The sequence below is a fragment of the Gopherus flavomarginatus genome, chromosome 14 (genome assembly GCF_025201925.1).
Source record: "Gopherus flavomarginatus isolate rGopFla2 chromosome 14, rGopFla2.mat.asm, whole genome shotgun sequence".
In the NCBI taxonomy this organism is placed as follows: Eukaryota; Metazoa; Chordata; order Testudines; family Testudinidae; genus Gopherus; species Gopherus flavomarginatus.
Genome location: NC_066630.1, coordinates 19,985,336 through 20,006,737, shown reverse-complemented (window position 1 = coordinate 20,006,737; position 21,402 = coordinate 19,985,336). Strand labels below are relative to the sequence as shown.

The 21,402-nt window shown below is 41.9% G+C and overlaps 1 protein-coding gene across 2 annotated transcripts in view; it reads right to left on the bottom strand.

The window, feature by feature from the left end:
• Positions 1–21,402, bottom strand: part of PEPD (peptidase D) — a 225,587-nt gene that overhangs the window by 34,713 nt on the left and 169,472 nt on the right. For both annotated transcript variants that reach the window (XM_050922831.1, XM_050922832.1), the window contains one exon: positions 18,233–18,381. In XM_050922831.1, the coding sequence (XP_050778788.1) occupies positions 18,233–18,381 (149 nt within the window). The remainder of the gene's footprint in view (positions 1–18,232; positions 18,382–21,402) is intronic.

Here is a 21,402-nt window from a genome sequence, read left to right as displayed (position 1 = left end):
AAGTCAAATCCACAAACCTTTGAATTTTGGGGAAATTTTGTCAAGAACCCCCAAAATGTGGGGAAACTGTAACCTGATCTCAATTTTGCATAGTGGGTGCATGATTACTTATAAGTTACCTAAATGCACTACATATCCAAGTGCCTATCTTTCAGTCACACCATTTTGAAACTTGGGCCCTATTTTGCACTGGTAACCAACAGTTTGTTGCTGCATGTCGATAATGGTCAGTTACTTCTGCCATTATAAGCCCTATATTTTAATGATTTTTAATGTGTGTCATGTCACCAAGATAATTTTAAACTAGGATATCGTTTTTCTTAAAACACAGTAGCCTAAGTCCACTGAATGGATACAGCACACCTCTGGGTTCCTTTTATATAACATTTTATCTGGGAGCCTGAAAAAGTGCAATTTTTGAAACAAGCTGCAGTGAATCCCAGCAGAATGTGTCATGCTTAATCAGTTTCACCACAAGATCTTCAAAGATGCACATATTCGGGGTAAGAGTAGCAGCACTTTAGGGTTTAGTTTTAGTGGGGAAACTCAAACTTTGAAAAAATAACAGGAGTACGTGTGGCATCTTAGAGACCAACAAATTTATTTGAGCATAAGCTTTTGTGGGCTACGGCCCACTTCATTGGATACATAGAATGGAACATACAGTAAGAAGATATTTATACATACAGAGAACATGAAAAGATGGAAGTGCCCATAACAACTGTAAGAGGCTAATTAATTAAGAGAAGCTATTATCAGCAGCGGAGAAAAACTTTAGAAGTGATCATCAAGATGGCCCATTTCAGACAGTTGACACGAATGTGTGAGGATACTTTAACATGGGGAAATAGATTCAATTAGTGTTATGTCCGAGCCATTTTCAGTCTCTGTTCAAACCTAAGTTAATGGTATCTAGTTTGCATATTAATTCAAGTTCAGCAGCTTCTCGTTGGAGTCTGTTTTTGAAGCTTTTCTGTCGCAAAATTGCCACCTTAACGTCTGTTACTGAGTGATTAAAGAGGCTGAAGTGTTCTCCTACTGGTTTTTGAATGTTATGTTTCCTGATGTCAGATTTGTGTCCATCTATTCTTTTGCATAGAGACTGTCCGGTCTGGCCAATGTACATGGCAGAGGGGCACTGCTGGCACATTGCTCAGACAGAGACAAACACCTATAGAATCTCTATCAAGCATTCTCAAAACTACAATAGCCACCTGCTGAAGTGAAAAAACGGATTGACAGAGCCAGAAGAGTACCCAGAAGTCACCTAATACAGGACAGGCCCAACAATGAAAATAAGAGAACCCCAATAGCTGTCACTTCAGTCCCCAACTAAAACCCCTCCAGTGCATCATCAAAAATCTACAACCTATCCTGAAAGATGATCCCTCACTCTCACAGATCTTGGGAGACAGACCTGTCCTCACTTACAGACAGCCCCCCAACCTGAAGCAAATACTTGTTAGGTAATAAAGCAAGTCCTCACTCACCTCTCCAGCACCCGAGTTCGTGCGGAGTTGGTATGGGGCACACAATTCTGTCAGAGACCAGACACCAATGCGTTGATCAACGGGCTCACACTATCCTTAGCTCTAAAAAGCTTTAGATTAAGTGTGTCCCCTTTATTAGGGGTGAGCATCAATATTTATACACAGAAGTAAACAAAGTGATTAACAAAAGATAATGGTCATGCATAATTAATCAAGATTTTACAGGAAAAGCAAGTTAACAAGTAAATGCATAGAGATAAAGGCTAATGGCTACTAGGGAAAGGGGGTGTCATGAGTAGTTTGCAGGTCAGTGCTTTGTTCAAAAGGGTTCAGGAAGGATTATGCAGAGACAGTCAGTCTGGGTGTGTTTTGGCTCCCCAAAGTTCACCAAAAGTTTAGACCCAACATTCCTCCATTTGTAGCTTTGAGATAACTATTAATCAAAAAGCTACACCCTATTTTAAGATCTCAAGGGCCGCTTGGCAATTTTAGCCTGGGCCAATTTGAAGAGAGTAAGGCTTTTAGCTGAAGTGGGAAAAGAATAAACTGACTTACATGAGTTTATGAGGGAGGGGACACACTGAATACAGCAACACAGTATTATAAGGACTACTATGGCCCCAACAACACCCACCAAGAGTTTTTTTTTTTTTAACCCACCCAAATCCGGGCAGCCAATTTCATAAGGCTCCCCACCAATCATAAGGTGGCTGGCCAGAGGAGTAGTTTTTAGCCATTTCCCTTAGGTGTTTGGTACGTTGAAAAGTGTTAGAGTAGGTGTCATTTACAAAAACACAGCATTCTTCATAAGCAGAAAATAAACTAAAAAAGCATTAAAAAAAACATACAGTTGTCAGAATAAAGGGTCCTCTCATTTTTTTCGAGTCAATTTAAGTCTAATGTCTGAGAGAGGTAAGCTGGTCCACTGGTCGAAGGCAGTGTCCTCAGTGGTGACAAGAGCTGCTGGTCCGTCACTGTGGTCCACTACGGCTGGCTTGACATGGGAGTGGTGGATCCAAGATTTGCGTCCTTCCAGGAACACTGCAGTCTGGGTTGTTAAAAGAACCTGGTGGGGTCCAGTAAACCTTGGCTGGAGGGTGTCGTCACGAACGAACTTTTTGGCCCAGACGAAGTCCCCTGGTTGGAACGGGTGGATCTGTTTCTCCAGCGGCACGGTCTGGGAAAACTGCGAGGCTTTCCAAAGGGTACGGAGGCGAGCCTGTAGGGAGAGAAACTGACACGCGGTTAAATGATCCCCTCCCAATAGTGAAACATCAGCACGTGGTAGCGCCCCGCCTTTGAAAGGGGGGGTGTTCATAGAGCAGTTCAAAGGGGGATAATCCCAATGCGCGGGTTGGGCGAGTACGAAGGTGAAACAGGACCAAGGGAAGTACCTGAGGCCACTTTAATCCTGTTTCCTGACAGTATTTAGCCAATGTAAACTTAAGTTCCCTATTTATACGCTTAACTTTCCCGCTAGACTGGGGGTGGTAGGGTGTATGAAAGGAGTGTGAAATGCCCAGTCCTTGTTTTAAACGGCCAAGGACATGACCAGTAAAGTGAGGTCCGCGATCTGAGTCGAGCACAAGAGGGATGCCAAAACGGGGTACAATGTTTCTAAGGAGAATTTTCGCCGCTGTGGCAGCAGTACAATTAGCAGTAGGAAAAGCTTCGACCCAGGAAGTCAGAGGGCAAACCAAAACAAGGAGGTGCTTTTTTCCAAAAGCCTTTGGCACATCTGCAAAGTCAATTTGAAGATGTTGAAATGGAGCAGCAGGCGGAGGTTTTCCACCCTTAATTTTGTTAAGAGGTGGAGCAGGTCCATTACGCTGACATGTGCTGCATGCTTTTACTATTGATAGGCAATAGGGTTGAATGCCTGGAGCATACCAAAAGCGAGCGATGGTGTTCACGAGGGCGTGCGTGCCGTAGTGACCCCCTTTATCATGGTGCCAGCGAACTGCCACGGGGTATGTGGAGCGAGGGAGGCAGGCTCGGCCATCTGGCATAAGCCAGGTCCCTTTGACCAGAGTGGCCCCGAGGCTCTCCCACGATTGTAGTTCAGCAGCGGGTACTGGTACGGGGTGCGGTGGAGTAAAGGAGGAGGCTGCAATAGCCAATGTGGGCATGGCTAAAGGTAAGGTGGCAGCCTTCTTAGCGGAGGCGTCAGCCAGGGCATTCCCACGGGTAACGGGGCTACTATCTTTAGTATGGGCCCGGCAGTGAACTACAGCCAGGACAGAGGGTTTTTGGAGGGCGTCCAAAAGCTTGTGGATGAGGGGGAGGTGCTGAATGGGTTTACCGGCAGCTGTCTGGAAACCTCGAAACTTCCAGAGGTGGATATGACAATGCACAACTCCAAAAGCATATTTGCTATCAGTAAAAATGGTAACGGTCTTACCAGCGGCCAACTGGCAAGCTCGGGCCAGGGCATAGAGTTCAGCGGCTTGGGCTCCCCAGTTGCCTGGCAGTGAGGCGGCCTCTTGAATGTCCCATTCAGAGGTGACAGCATAACCAGTGAAACGCTTGCCATCAACATAGAAGGAGCTTCCGTCCGAGAAGAGGATGCAATCGGGGTTGTCCAGTGGCACGTCAAACAGGTTGTCTCTTATCTGTAAGATGCTGTAAACTACTTCCACACAGTCATGCTGATCCTGGAGGACTGGCAGGTCAGGAAGCAAGGTAGCTGGATTAAGGGGTCCACACCTTTCAAAAATTAGGTTAGTGTCTTCTAAGAGTTCGGCCTCTAGCTGTTGCTGACGATGGGCCGAAAAGACTTGGGTTGTGCCCCTACGCAGAAGGGCTGACAAGGCATGAGAGGTCCAAACCGTGGTAAAATGACCCAGGGTTAGGCTCTTTGCCTTTGTGATTAGCAGGGCAGCTGCTGCCAGAGTTCGGGTGCAGGATGGGGTTCCCTGAGCGACAGGGTCGATTTGCTGAGAGTAAAAAGCAAGCGGGAAATGGTGGGGCCCGCTCAGCTGGGTAAGGACACCACTAGCAATTCCGCCCCTCTCGTGGACAAAAAGGTGAAAGGGTTTGCTGTTATTTGGGGGGCGGAGAGACATGGAGGAGGCCACACTGTCCTTGAGTAACTGAAAGGCTTGAATAGTGTCCGGGGACCACTGCAAAGGGTCAGGAGCAAGGTTAGCAGTGAGTCGGTGGAGCGGTTTGCTTAACTCCCCGCAGGACGGCAACCAGGGGCGACAGAAGCCAATTAATTTTAAGAAACCTCGAAGTTGTTTCTTGGTGTTCGGTAGAGGGCAGTTTTGAATAGTCTTTATGCGGGCTGGGTTCATCTGTCTTCCCTCTGGGGTTAACAGGAAGCCCAGATATCGGACCTTTTGTGAGACCCACTGAATCTTTTTAGGGTCTACCTTGTGGCCTCTGGTGTGTAGGTATAATAAAAGTGCCTTACCATCGATGCGGAGGGCAGCTTTTTCGCGATTACCTAATAGGATGTCATCTACGTATAGGACCAATGTGGATCCCTGCGGACTGGTGAAACCTTCCAAGTCGTGGCGGAGGCACTGGCTGAAAATCGTGGGGCTGTCTCTGTAGCCTTGAGGAAGTCGTTGCCAGACATAACTTTGTCCCTCCCAGGTGAAACCAAAGAGATACTGAGAGTCTGGGTGCACAGGAATGATGAAAAAAGCTGATTTTAAGTCAATAACAGTGAACCACTCAGCATCCCAGGGGATTTGGCTGATGATAGTAGCTGGGTCAGGAACTACTGCATGAAGAGGGACCACATACTGATTAACAACTTGTAGATCCTGTACAAAGCGCCAACGAACAGGGTCTCCGTCCTTTTTAGGAGGCTTTTTGACAGGCAGTATAGGGGTGTTACAGGGAGTGCGCTGAGGGCGGACTAGCTTTTGTGCAATGAATCCCTCGATAATGGGGCGGATGCCCTCCCGGGCTTCCAGCGACAGGGGGTATTGAGGGACTGACGGGGGGGGTTAAGGAAGGCTTCACCTGAATCCTTACGGGCTCTGCCGAAAGGAGCAGGCCAACATCAGTGTCAGAAATTCCCCAGAGGGTTGAAGGCAAGTCAGTGAGGTCAGGGGAGAGAGAGGGGGGTGTTTCCCAATTACCCTGAGTAGGGGCCGAATCTCCTAACACTGTCATCAATAATCCTACCCCTTCAGGAGTGCAGGTTAAAGTAGCCTCAAGCTTACAGAGTAAATCCCGGCCCATCAAAGGGATCGGACAAGCTGGGGAAAAAAGAAAACGGTGAGGAAAACATTTATCAGCATAAATAACATTCAAAGGCAAAGTGAGTCCCAGAGACTGTGGGTTGCCCTCCACCCCAGTCGCAGTTTTAACCTCAGAGGATAGCCAGGGAGAGGGGGCATGATTTAAAAGAGAGAAAGTAGCCCCAGTATCAATGAGGAAAGAGACAGGCAGTCCCTGGACTGAAAGGGTTAAACGAGGCTCTTTGCTGGGAGGGGAGAAAGTGAGAAAGGAGCCGGCTAAAGACATTAAGGAAATAAGACCATCACATTGTTTGTCTTCGCCCCCGGGGTACCGTCATTGAGGAGGCTGAGTTTGCTGCGGCTGCTGCTGTTTCCCGTAGTTGATCCAGGCCTGGGGAATGGGCTGAGCTGGTGGTGCACCTGTAAAGGCATCTCTCTAACTATACTTTTATTACTCGCAAGAGATTTGACGGGGACATCCTCTGGGCTATCCTCAGGGGGGGGGGGCATGCACCCTGCTGTATCTGTTTGGATATTAGCCTAGTAACTACTCCTCCCGAGGTTTGCCCCTCCATTTCCTCCTCATCCTTCTGCAGAAATTCCAATTTGGGATTCTGCAGATTCCCCTCTGCTACATGGAGAGAGTCCCCCTGCGGAGGAATAGGGGCAGGTGCAGAGGGGACCAGCTGACGAGTCAAAACACGCCCTGGTCTACACCCTTCATCGAAATAACCTGGAGGGGGTTCACTCTCGGGAGAGTACCTGACTGCCATAATTTTTAAAGATTTCCACAGCTCTGCTGCTGTGTTCCAACAAAGCCAGTAACATAACTGTCCCGGATGGTCTTTTTCGATCTGGCTCTTTACTCCTCTTAAGGCAGCCTGTTCGAAAGAGCCATACGAAGGCCACCTCATCTCCGGGTCGGCCAATACCGCGGTATACCCAGTCCAATTCCTTACACATAGTGTGTACAACTTCTTCCTAGACATTCCTGTCTGTACTGGGAGTTTCCCTTCGTTCCATAACTTATTTACAATCCCCAACGGACTCTCAAGAGGCACGCTAGTCCCTTGACCCATGGTGTCTGACAGGAGCCCTCCAACTGGCGTTTACCCTGCTGTCCAATACACGACCCCTCAATATTGAATTGGCTGGGAGAAATCTCCTGTGGCGCCTTGCCAATTCATATATGAGTGGTCTGACCACTGGACAGAGGTACCGCACCAGAAGGAATCCCGGACGAGCCCCCAAATTGTTAGGTAATAAAGCAAGTCCTCACTCACCTCTCCAGCACCCGAGTTCGTGCGGAGTTGGTATGGGGCACACAATTCTGTCAGAGACCAGACACCAATGCGTTGATCAACGGGCTCACACTATCCTTAGCTCTAAAAAGCTTTAGATTAAGTGTGTCCCCTTTATTAGGGGTGAGCATCAATATTTATACACAGAAGTAAACAAAGTGATTAACAAAAGATAATGGTCATGCATAATTAATCAAGATTTTACAGGAAAAGCAAGTTAACAAGTAAATGCATAGAGATAAAGGCTAATGGCTACTAGGGAAAGGGGGTGTCATGAGTAGTTTGCAGGTCAGTGCTTTGTTCAAAAGGGTTCAGGAAGGATTATGCAGAGACAGTCAGTCTGGGTGTGTTTTGGCTCCCCAAAGTTCACCAAAAGTTTAGACCCAACATACTCACCAGCAACCACATACCATACAACAAAAACACTAACCCAGGAACCTATCCTTGCAACAAACCCTGCTGCCAACTCTGTCCACATAGCTATTCAAGTGACACCATCATAGGACTTAATCACATCAGCCATACCATCAGGGTCTCGTTCACCTGCACATCTACCAGTGTGATATATGCCATCATGTGCCAGCAATGCCCCCCTGCCATGTACACTGGCCAAACCAGACAGTGTCTACAACAGAAAAGCTTCAAAAACAGACTGCAGTGAGAAGCTGCTGAACTTGAATTAATATGCAAACTAGATACCATTAACTTAAGTTTGAACAGACACTGGGAATGGTTCAGTCATTACACTAATTGAATCTATTTCCCTATGTTAAAGTATCCTCACACCTTCGTGTCAACTGTCTGAAATGGGCCATCTTGATGATCACTTCTAAAGTTTTTCTCCCTTGCTGATGATAGCTTCTCTTAATTAATTAGCCTCTTAAAGTTGGTATAGGCACTTCCACCTTTTCATGTTCTCTGTATGTATAAATATCTTCTTACTGTATGTTCCATTCTATGTATCCGATGAAGTGGGCCGTAGCCCACAAAAGCTTATGCTCAAATAAATTTGTTAGTCTCTAAGGTGCCACAAGTACTCCTGTTCTTTTTGCTGAAACAGACTAACATGGCTGCTACTCTGAAACCTGTCAAACTTTGAAGTGTAGAAAAAACTTAGCTTAGATAATACTCAGGGCAATTTTTATTCAGTCCAGACAAAATCTTCTGTTTCTAGTAGGTTGGTTCTCTAACAGCTACCTTGATATAGTATCAAGCCTGAAGGACTCATGCACCTCCCACATCAATGAAAATTGCAATGTACAACACAACAATCCCTTGAATATTGGATTGGAAGTAAAGTACTGCAGATCAGACACCATGTGAAGAACAATTTAATTCCCCTACAATGACAGTATCCAAAACTTGTACTTGCAATGTCACTGCTATAGCCAGTAAGGTATAATGGGGAAGTTATTTTTCAAATTTAAAAATAGAAATATAAAACATAAAATCAATATTAAAGAGAAATGCTAAGAACGAAAGTGACAAAGTAAATTCAACCCCTAGTCCTTTCACACATGCTTCATTTAAAGTTGCGAATAGTGCCATTGAAGTTTATGGGAATACTCACATGCTTAAAGTTAAGCACATGAATAAATCTTTGCAGAATTTGGGTCTACTGTAGGTCTTGCACATACTGCAATTCCAATTGGTCTCAGATCTCTACAGTACCTAAGCCACACGGGGAAAATTCAGGGACACAATGGCAGCCTTCTCTCAGAAGTGCCTTGTTTCATAGGTTTGGGAATACTCTGTTATTTTTGCCTCTCTAATGTTGCAGTGGTCACTCTGCATGGGTCAACTTCTGTGTGTTAGTCTAAAACTGAAAAGAACAGTTCCAAGTGGGGTTTGTAGTCAGAGACTCTCAGTCTGAAAGCTTGCATCTAGGGAAAAAAGGATAATCTTACATTACAACAGATTGTTTCTTGCTTTGAGGGACTGAAAGATTTGCTGAATTTGACAGAGAGTAATCCCCTTTTCTTTCATCTCCTCCTGTTAGCTAATGCAAACTCTGGCCAGTTAGTATGTATGGTTAACAGTGACTATCACCCCAATACAATAGGATCCACATGCATTAGTTCATAGACTTTTCTAACGATTTTAAAAAAGTTGTAAGTTTTCAATTTATCAATTAATGTTGCTTGTTGTTCAATATTAGAACTTTGTCTGCCTCTCACTTTCCAAACCACTTCGGGGATGGACATGCCTCCTTTAGCAAATAATTTATGTTGATGAATTCTGATTTAAGTTAAAATGGGAAGCCACAATGCCTTTTCTGGGTCACTCACACAAAACTAACTCTTAAACAGAGTGCAACTTGTTTATGAACAAAGAAATAATTTTATCCTATGAACAGGAAAAAACTATAGGCATAATTCAATAGAAAATGGACAATTAATTTCAGCAACATTATATATGAACAAGAGTTAGATTCTTTCCAACTGTTTTTAATACAAGAGCACATTCTTAATTGAAAGGGGAAAAAAGTGTATTGCCATGTCTTCTGCTGGGATTCATTAAATATCAAGGACTAGTCATAACACTCTGAAAGCACTTATCCTTCAGGGGAATCAATAGGAAATCCTCAACTTAAGTTATTAATATTCTATGCCTAAGAAATATTGCCATGCTTTAGATATCACAGAAAATTAAAAATGACTTGCAGTAGTTTGCATTAAAATAAGAAAACCTGGACAGAAATAATTCTGTAATACAAGTAGGGAAGATAGAAATTAATAAACAAAAATGAAATAATCTCATGTCTTCCCCAGTCCCTCTCTGTAATGCTGCTGTCAAAAAGTCCAATTTAGAGCATGACAAAACTGTATTAATTCTTTAAAAAAATATTAAAAGAAACGATTGTCCTTAGAAAGCACAACTGACAGCCAATATGTGCTTATAACTCTATACAAATTTGGACTACACAAAATAAAAAAATAAATTTTAAATGGAAAAACCATATACTGAATCTCTGATGGAGAGAAACATATTTTAGTAAATTTATCTTGTAGTCAACAGTATTTATGAATGAGATAATTCTTTTTTAATAGGATAATTACAATGATATTCCTCGTGTGTTTAAGTTTTTTTCCTTTTTAGTAGAACACATAGGATGAACAACATTATAAACAGCATAAGAAACTGTAATATACAGAAATAAACCTGAGCTCTTGTGAGATATGGAACTATCAAGCTTCAAAATAAGTGTTTAATAAGTAATCTGTGACCTTGCAATTTCTGAGTTTGCATACATCCCTGACCATGTGTGCGTTCAATTTAATAACATGGAGAACAAGTCATCAATAGTACAATATCCTATGTCAAATTCTGTAGCTATTAGCGCCTTTAACAGGTTCTTAAAATTATTTGTATTATTTCATGCCAAGATCTTATACTAACTAAACTCAACAATCTTCTCCATTCTGTTCCTTTTGGAACATACTTAAGTAGCAAAAACAGAGCAGAAAAAAATTGAACCGTAGAATTTTTCAAGTTGATTTTTATATAAAAAGCATTCTTTACATTTTGTTTGTATACAACAGGTGTTACTCAGCACAGTAGCTCTTGTTCTCTGAACGTACGTCCTCCACCGAGTTGTGTGCCTGACCACTCAGCGATAAACCCTTTTCAAGGATGCACATCAATCAAACCTTACATTCTATTGTCTAAGGGAATCAAGACCACACCCTGTATAGCCATTACTCAGTTCTTCCCAGCCTTCAAAAGCATTAGGTCTTGAATTCTGAATCATTCACAATCAGTGTGGCTCTGTTAGAGGCAATATGTTCAGAGTACAGGAGTTGTTTTGGTAATTTGTTCTCATAAATGACATTGCCTAGAAGAACCCAAATGCAGCAGACTAGCTAGCTGTAACCTCCCTGTCAAGAAGAGGGCTGAGTTCTTCAGTCACTGTTCAATAGGCAGAACTGCTCTCCCGAAACCATAATCAGTTCTTGATGTGACACGGAGTGATTTGAGAAGGTGCAAACTGAGCTCTACACTTTTCAGATAAGGGCACATTACAGATACATGCAACTGAAGTTGCTGCCCTTTGCCTTAGCCCTGAAATATCTGCCATCTCATAAGACAATGTACAACCCTATCTATTTAGATAAGATGTGAGCTGAAGTGGCTCAACCTTTACATTTTTCTTCAAAGATCATAAACATTGTATTAGACCATCAAAAAGGTTTATTTCTAGGTGGGGACTGACTACTCTCTTGATATCCAGGACATGCAGCTCACCTTTCTAGGACAGCTTAGGGCTTTGGGGAAAATAGAGGCACTGATATGCATTGATGTAGGTGAAAATTTCGGATGAAGCCTAAATACTACCTTCTCCCTATACAAGGTGTTAAAGGGTGACCTGACCCCACAACAGCCAATAACTCAGAGATCCTAATAATCAAGGTTATGGCAGTCAAGACAAAAAACTTTCCATAAGAGGTGGCATGTGAGCGAGTTCACATAGGATCAAAGGACCTTTCACATGTTTAGTTAGCACCTAATTGAAATTTCAAGAAGCATTTTCCCCTGTAACATAAAAGAAAGTGTCTGAAATTAGACTATAAACTCTTAAGCGAAGGTACTGTGCTTTCCTATGTGTTGTACAGCACCTAGCACATTGAGACCCCAATCCTAACTCAAGCCTTTGGGTATTTCTCCAGCACAAATAAGAAATGACAGTGATACAACTTGCAGGCCCTTGCTAACTCTGGAGCAAAACCTCGGACACTGGCTCTGAGTTCTAACATGCAAGTCCACATCTGGATGACCTCAGTCAGTAAAGATGCCACTGAGGGTTTGAACATCCACTCAATAATCTACCCCCTCAACTCAGGTCATCATTCATAGTGGTTTTTGTACCTGCCAGAGGGGGTTTCTTTGTTTTGGACTCACTGTTCCCATGGATTAATTGCCTTTTGATATGACAAATGACCATGGGCTCACTCTGTTGAGGTGTTACAGTACAACCATATTGTCCATGACTGAGAACCAGCCCAAGGAGTCCTCAGCACTAGAAAATTTACGTGGAGCCTCAACTCTGAAAGGCTATCAACAGTCAAGTTTACTAATTAAGCTCCTCACACTATACCAGAGACATCTGTGTCTATCATTATCTGAGACGCTTGGTGTGAGAACTTTTTCTTGACTACTTTCCCCAACATTGTTCATCATAGGAAAGTCTGACCTTCTCAGAAGGGGATTCTGCTAACTCCATCTGGAGAGGTAGAAGGGACATGGGGTTAACTCTTTTGGAAAGGAGACTGGAGGGCTCAAGGGATATGCCCACACCCCTAAATGCCAATGCCAACTTTGAAAAGTTCTGTGGCCACAAGACTCCTATATGTAGCTCTGTAAATGCAATGTCATTAAGGAGAATAGCTTTCACATTGCATATAAGCTGGCTTGGTGAACAACTTTTGTGCATATCTGGAACAATTTCGCATATTTTACTGAAACAAACAACATCAATCAACAAATATGCCCAGCTGCCCAACTAATGTCTGATTGCAATTTCAGTTCAGTGGGGACTTGAGAAACAATCTTGTTAAATCATATAAAAGTACAGATAGGGAATTGAATGGTAGCCAAGTTGGCCTTAGCTGTTGTTTGTGAACAGTTGACTAGAAAAAGAGGAATTTAGAACAATGGACCTTACTGAAAGAGGTGTTTAATTCTCTTAACATCATATGGTGTATCATATGGTGGGAAAATGAAATCAAGAACTAGAGAGCTACTGAACACAGAGTAGTCATTTTTGAAAATGTCCATACATTTAAAAATAATGTTTGGAATGTGATTGTATCTCACTTTACAGAACAGATGTAGGGCCTACAAATTAAGGATCGTAGAGTATTTAACTTAAACAGGGATAACAATGGAAGTTGCACTGTATATCCCTTATTATCTAGAACATTAATTCCAAGTAGTTTCAAAGACCTAAGTTTTACTATAAGAAATAAAAAGTTTCCATCTATCAACCTGAGGTCTAAAACAATAATACATTTAAAAGATGTAATGTCACCAGCATTATGGCCTCAAGAATTGGGATTTGGCTCGTAGATGTGTATTTATTAACATCTTCTAAATACTCATTACTATGACCAAGTAAATACCTTTATAAGTCACCTGAAATAACGGTGGTGGCATAACAACACTATCATTTGTCATAATCTTATAAAATATACCATTCCAGCGGTTCTAAAACTGTGGGTCAGGACCCAAAGTAGGTCAAAACACCGTTTTAATGAGGTTGCCAGAGCTGGTGTTAGATTGCTAGGGCCGACTGAAGCCCAAGCCCCACCGCCCGGGGGCCAAAGCCTGATGGCTTCAGCCTGAAGTGGTGGCACTCAGGTTACAGGCGCCCCACCTGAGGCTGAAGCCCTTGGGCCTTGGCCCCCATGCCCGGAGCAGCAGGGCTGAGGCAGGCTCAGGCTCTGGTCCTCCCTCCTGGGGTTGTGTAGTAATTTTTGTTGTCAGAAGGGGGTCAGGGTGCAATGAAGTTTGAGAACTCCTGGATTATTCTATAGAAATTTCCCAAATACCACAGTTTTCAGCAGTCTTGCTACTGTGTGGTGGGTCACTACTGGAATATTACTAGCTTTTAGGTAACAGTATTCACAGGAGGATGGTAAAGGGCTTTTCAAAGTTGGATAAGTATGAACTTGTCTCTGACACAGGAAAACTGAAGCACAGAGAGGTGAAGTGGCTTGCAAAAGGTCACATAGCAAATCAGTGCTAGAGTGAGGAACACAACTGCAATCCCTTGGCACTAAGCAACAGACCATGCTGTCTACACAGTTTTGTTGACTTCATTACTAATGGGTAACATTTTTATTTGTATATCACAGGTCATCTTTTCCTTTTGTTCACATCCCTTCATTAAACTGGGATTTCAAAGTGGTGTCAGAAGAGCAGTCCTGTTGTGAGATCATAATTATTTACAAGAATTCTTTGAATATTTTAGGTTAATGGAAGAGGGCAAACAGAATGCAGACCTCACTATTTAGTAACTCCCTCCAATTTTTGATGAAGAGTTTTACTGGTTGCTGAAACATAGTGAGTCTAACCCCTACCCTAAAAAACCCTCAATGTACCATGAAACTAGTTTACAAATCCAAGAAAGTGGCTGCAAAAGCTAAGGATATTTGTATGGGATCAACACTAAGGCCCTGATTCATCAAGGTATATAAGCATGTGCTGACATTTAACCACATGAATCACTGAACTCAGTGGTCCCACGCTTGTGTAAGTACCTTGCTAAAACAGGGCCTAACCAAACAATAAATCATAGAATCAGAACTGGAAGGGACCTGAAGAGGTCATCTAGTCCAGCCTCTTGCACTTGCAGCAGGACTAATTATCTAGACCATTCCTGACAGGTGTTTGTCTAACCTGCTCCTAAAAATCTCCCATGCTGGAGATTCCACAACCTCTGTAGGCAATTTATTCCAGTGCTTAACCACCCTGACAGTTAAAAAGTTTTTCCTATTGCCCAACCTAAATCTCCCTTGCTGCAATTTAAGCCCATTGCTTCTTGTCCTATTCTCAAAGGTTAAGAAAAACATTTTTTCTTCCTCCTCTCTGTAACGTTTTACATACTTGAAAACTGTTATGTCCCCTCTCAGTCTTTTCTTTTCCAGACTAAACAAACCCAATTTTTTCAATCTTCCCTCCTAGGTCATGTTTTCTAGACCTTTAATCATTTTTGTTGCTCTTCTCTGGACTCTTTCCAATTTTTCCACCTCCTTCCTGAAATGTGGTGCCCAGAACTGGACACAATACTCCAGTTGAGGCCTAATCAGAGCGGAAGAATTACTTCTTGTGTCTTGCTTACAACACTCCTGCTAATACATTCCAGAATGACGTTCACTTTTTTTGCAACAGCGTTATACTGTTTATTCACATTTAGCTTGTGGTCCACTGTGAAACCCATATCCCTTTCTGCAGTACTCCCTCCTAGGCAGCCATTTCTGATTTTGTCCGTGTGCAACTGATTGTTTCTTCCTAAGTGGAGTACTCTGCATTTGTCCTTAGTGAATTTAATCCCATTTACTTCGGACCATTTCTGCAGTTTGTCCCGATCATTTTGAATTTTAATCCTATCCTCCAAAGCACTTGCAACCCCTCCAAGCTTGGTATCGTCCGCAATAGTAATTATAAATATCCATTTAAACATGCCTATATCTTCATTAGTTTGGAGGCAGAAACAACCTATTTGGAAGTACTCGTATTTTAGGTGAACGTGTATGAGAAGATATTTTATTAGGATACTAGTTCTTTGTGTCCATTGGGGCTCTTACTACTGTCCATTATTATGTTTTCCTGAAACTTCTCACCTCAAAACCTTGCTTTCAGTTGCTTATAACTGCACCAAAGCTTAATTATTTGGGTTAAAATTTTCCATCGGAGGTGACTGCCTCCAGCTATTTATTTTATTTTATTCTATTATTTATTTTGAAATTTCAGTCAAAGTGTCTCAGTCATTTCTGAGAATAAGGCTAGAGAAAGATATATTTTGTTCTTGTTAAAAAATTCTGGAGACCTTTTCTTTGAGAAGTTCTAGTGCCTCCATGCATTGGAGCAAGGACTTGAAATGTGGCAGGAGCTGGTCTTTGTGTTAGGAATGGGCCTTTTGCTGTTCAGAAAATCTGCCCAAATTTGGCCAATTTAAAAGCCTTTGAGAAAAATTGCAGCTTGCGCGTGCTCAGTCCAGACTTGAAAGAGCATGCAGCTAAATTCCCTAAAGATTCCATATGTAATGAGCAGGACCCGCGTTAGACTTGCTGGGGCTCAGGGCAGAAATTAAGGAGTGGACCCCACCGGCCAGGGCCAAATCTGAAGCCTGAGCCGCTACCTAGAGCTGAAGCCTGAGCCACCTGATGTCACTGCTCCCCCCACCCCCCAAACGTTCCTCTGCGCTCCCCTAGGAGAGTATGCCCCCCCGCCAGCTTGCAAACCTCTGCTTTAGTGTGATTTAGTTCCACTTTTAGAGATTACTGTAATATGTGCATTACCCACAGTGACTCTGTAGACTCTTAGCTTCGTTAGGCCCCAGGCAATTGTCCTGCTTGCTGCCTCCTAACGCCAGCCCTGGCAATGAGCATGCTCAAGCCCTCTCCAACTTCTTCTGCAATTGCTGCTCTGGTTTGTGGAGGGGTAGGCCAGGTCTGTGTCCAGACACTGGAACTGTAAGCAGGAAGAGACTTTCTCCTGTGCTCTTGGTATGGAGGAAGCTCCCTGATTCAAATGCAAAGGTGACAAGAGTACTCTGAAAAATCATGACTTAGGCATCTCAAACCCAAAATTAATGGATACTTTTGACCTTAATTTCTCTGCCTCAGTTCCCCATCTGTAAAGCGGGGATAATACTATGCCTTTACCTCACAGGGGTGTTGTGAAAATAAACTAGTTAATATTTCTGAGTACTTAGATATTATAGTGATGAGAATCACTGAAATTAATGAGGAAGCTAATAATTCTCTCTCAGAGCAGGTGCAGCAAATAAGGCATGGGGCTGTACACTTAATAATGAGGATAAAAATACATAATAGCTGCTCATTAAGTGTGCACCATCCATAATGTGCACTTAATAAGGCAGGGGGTCTGTGGTAAAAATTGTATGTGATCATGTACCTCTGTGTGTGTGTGTGTGTGTGCGCGCGCGCGCATATTAAGATTTGTATTCAAGATACAGATATTTGAAGCGAATACCTGATGAATCATGAAATAATTAAATTATGTAAATTTCAGGACTTTATATATATTTCTGTCCCCATAATTCCCTTCTGATTTTTTTCATAGATTTAGCTGAGATGGTTATGAAACATTAAGAATATAACATAAGTAGAAATGCAGTTTCTTTCCATTGCTGTTTTTAGAATATTTTATCATTAACCTATCAAGAAAATTGATACGTCTGCTCTTTTTGAATTTTTTCCCCACAACTACTATTCTTCAAACTTTCATTTTTAATCAACAACGCAGTTACATTTTTTTTTCTTGGTAATATAGCTATCGTCAAGTGGTTCCAAGGTTGCTGCTTGTGCAATAGAATTGAATATGCCTTTTTTCCTACAGATCAGTTTTTTGGCATAATCGCTGTTGCACTTGAGCTACAATTCCATCATGATGGTTTCTCAATTTGCAGAACACAATATTTGCAACCCACGCGGATTTTTTCTGTTTTGTTTTTGGATTGGAAACTAGGATATACAAACTTCTGAATTATATGTATTTTGACCCACACAGAGAACAGAGTCAAATGAATGCTTTGCTACAATAGAATCTGAAGCTTTGGGAACCTTCTGAAGTTATTCTTTAATAGCAGATTAGATTTAATAGAAACAAACAGAAGCAAAATCAATTTTCAGAGATGATATCACTAACCTCATTTGAGGGCCAAAGTTTCAAAAGTAAATTCCCAAATTGCACCAGTAAAAATCCTGTACACACTATTTTGCAGTGCTAACTTTCTCTAGCAGCACATATTCTCCATAAAGATGACATGATGTAACCAAAGAGAGCATTTACTTTATATCTTTATATAGTAATAACTTATTTTTATTATCATAGTATCTAGAAGCCCTAGTGCTCTCTCTCTTTCTCTAATATTCTGAAAATAGTTCTTTACTGGCATCTTTAACTTCTGTGAAGGCTAGTCAAAGTCCCAGTTCTACAACTGGAGAGAAATATTATTTTCTACAGAAAAAGCAGTTGCTGATTTTTGTTGTGTATGTAAATTCTTTTTCTGGAGCCTGCCACATTAGGGATTTGTAATCGTATGATTTTCTTTGTGTAGTAACACTTAGAAATGGAAGTAGAAAAAAAAAGAAGAAGTGAAATGAACAAGGACTTTCAGGAGCCAAAAAAGGCTGGCAATACTCACTAAAATCCCCACAAAATGTTGCCAATTTAAATTGATATAACAACCACCACTGCCACCTTTAAGGTATTCAGAGAAACATGAATATTAATGAATACAGAAATTTCTCAACGTATGTTATTTCCTGACAATACTAGGCTGGATGAGCAATATATATGATCATTTCTAAGCACCACTAATAGCTATTTAAACTTAGCAATAGGACTCTCACCATACAATTTTATTTTTTATTAAACTATGATCTGGTGATCAGTTTCTTGCTTTTTCCAACCCTTTGAGACCCAGCATAATTGTTTTGACAGCTTGAATGTTCCCACTAAGCTTGTCAATTTCTGTTGACATATAGCAATCTTTTACCTGGTTTGATTGCCTTCATTACAGCTCGAGATGACTTAAGCACTGCTTCATAGATGGCCCTCTGGTCAGGAGTGAACTTTCCATTTGCTGGAAAAGTGCAGGTAATGTCAGAAGCATAGCAGTAATATTCTCCTCCCATGTCAAACAAGCTGAAAAGAAAAGAGGGAAATGTGAAAAATGAAATGCCAGAGTAGTAGTAGTAGAACAAACATACATTTCTTTACATTCCTGGTTTAAATAAAGCCAGATTAGGCCAAAATTATCACCACCCAAAAACGCTGTTCTGTGACCTAAGTGAAATGAGTTGGTAGTTGCACAGTATTTCCTTATAGGCAGGTATTCACATCACAGAGAACATGAACAGGCATGGGAATTTCAGCACAAGGTAAAAAGAATGAATGGAGATAAAGGCAGTTCCTTTAAAAAAAGATTTAAAGGCAGCCACGGCAACCTCTCAAGTTATAGCTCCTCTGACAAAATGAGATTTTTTTGGTGATTTTTTCTTTAAATGAATCCTGTGCGCATCTCAGTTTCCCATTGTACTTTGCAATGCTATCCAGTGTGGGTGGTGGTAGAGGAGGGCTCTCAGGGCATCACAAGAGACAACTGGAGAGCGTGTGCTGCCTTGCTGTCTGGAATGCAATGAATGAGTTGTTAAGGAACTGTCTGGAACGTGCTGAAACCAACCCATATCAATGCAGAATCTGAAAGAGACAATGGGAAGCCCCAAAGACCAGATCATGCCCACCTACAATCAATGACCAAGAAGGAGGAGGTTTTCCTTTCACCTCTCAGCAGGGTAGCTGAACAGAGACCAGCTCGAACAAAAGGACTGAGAGATGACAAGCAAGGTATAAAGAGGGCGGCTTCTGGAATTGGCTAGCTGCTCTCACCTGGGACTGACAAAGGGGTCAGAGAAGAACACAGCCTGAAATAGAATCCATTACAGCTTGGCTAGTGGATTGCTCAGGCTTGGCAGAATGGACTATGTCTTAATGTTTATTTCTCTGTGCTAACCTAAGGAATTCTGATGCTGTGTTCCAATTAACTACAAAATCCTATTGCTTTAGAAATGTTGCCTGGTGGCACTGCAAATACTTGATGAGGTACATTGGTCCCTGAAGAATGTAAATGTCTCTGACCAGGAGCTCAGTGTGAAGCAGAAGTGTTCGTGCCTAGAGACTCAGTCTTGGAGGAAGTGAGGCTGCATGGCCTACCCTGAAGGAAAAATGAGACCCTTTGCAGTCTCTATTACTGAAGGGATTCCTTCAAGAGACTATTTAAAAGCTAGAGCGTAGCACCGATCCTGTGGGTCTGTGACAACCCATATGACCAATTTTTCAGATGAAGAAACATCTACTTGTATCTCACTGAAAAGAAGCTAGGGTTTTTCAGGGAGGTCAGCCCCAAAACTTAATAGAGTATAAACATAAATATTAAGACATAGTCCATTAAACTATGGCCATTTGCATCTAATTGTCAAAATCTATTTCTTGTTTAAACTCAATTTCTCTGTTAAAGGTTGAATGCCACTGTTCTGAACACTCATGTCCCTTTAGGACAAATTTGTCCAATAGGACTTTAAGAAACACATTATCTGCATTTTGAGGTGAACCAACCAGAAGAGAGCATTTAATACGTCTTTCTGCATCAAAGACAGAAAACACTGGAGTTTTTTTTTTCTTTTTTAAGGACTTAATAGGAACAGTTTTACTAGGGCAATAAACCTTGTGCTGCCCTTTGAGAAATACATTTATTCCACATATGAATCAGCATTTACCATTTTAGGACTACAGCTTAATTCTTGCTGATTTCTAAGCGGTACTCTGTGTCCTTGTGACAGCCAGATGACAAATTTGCAATACTGTGCCAGGACAAGCCTTTCCGATATGGCGCTACCTCAGCTTCAGCAAACCTTAAAATTCAGCAGCAAGGCTTGTCACCCCCAATCATCATCCATTTCATGGGTGCTCTCTCACAATCAGTATAAGACTTTGTATGGTCTTGACCCTTAGCACTTATATTATCTCATTTCCCATGTAATGAGCCACAGTTGGATATCTGCTGATATGGGTCTTCTCACTGCTCCTATGCAACTATTTCAAATAATATGGATTTTAGAGTTTTTAGCTAGTGTGTGTAAAGTTACTGAATTCTCTTTCCCCAGCAGTTCACAGTGGAGTCAATTAAACAAAATACATTTGTCCTATTTTGCTTTTTTCCCCTTTTCTGTTTTAAAACTCAAATTCTTTAATTTACATTATCTGTGCAATGCTGTGAGGTACCTTGGTATAAAGAGCAATATGTGAGCTCATTTTATTATTATTATACAACCAAAGAGGAACATCTTTCGTTTCAACCAACATTCACGCAGTGGGCTTCAAGTGCTATACACTTGTTAAGAGTCTATAGCACCTCCTTCTATGATAGCCAGAGCCCTGTATGTTCCACAGCACAATGGGGCCAGACTCTATATCAAGCACCTTTAAAATCTGCAGCACTGTCAATTGATCGTATCTCCATGAAACAGAATAACCTTCATTCCAATTCCATTCCACCCCAAACATACATGATTATGGCTCACAGTTGAAAACACTCAGTCATGAAATATTTGTCAGTGATTATTTTCAGCAATTATTATTTTTGATGCTAGGTGGGTTTTTTTGGGCTGTGTTCTCCATATGCTGGGGGAGAGAGGAAATTATAGGAGGCTCAGTGATTTGTCTTTTCAGCTCCCCATTGGCTGCTGCTTTATCCTCTAGGCAGCCTAGCTGCCTAGCCTGCATTCCTGGCTCCATGACCCTTTTCCTGGTTCTATAGAACAAGTGAAGGGAGAATGCACTGTGATATAATTAATTAATTCTCCTTTGTGGAGACAGCTACAGAAGAAGACACTCGCAAGCAGGCCTCAGCAGGGCAGGGAGATAAAACAAAATACTGGATGCCGTTCCACTGCAATAAATGCATAATTTTGTTGTATCTTGGAAAAATGTCACACTCCATGGCTACACAATACTGGAGGCCAAGGGTTACCAGGTGAGGTGACTGGGGCAGTTATCATCTATCATTCATTCTCTCAGGAGCTATGAAGGCTCAGGATGGACACTTATAACCTCAAAAATGTGAACTCTTTGCAACCATAACTATTAAAAACTTGTTTTTAAATGGAC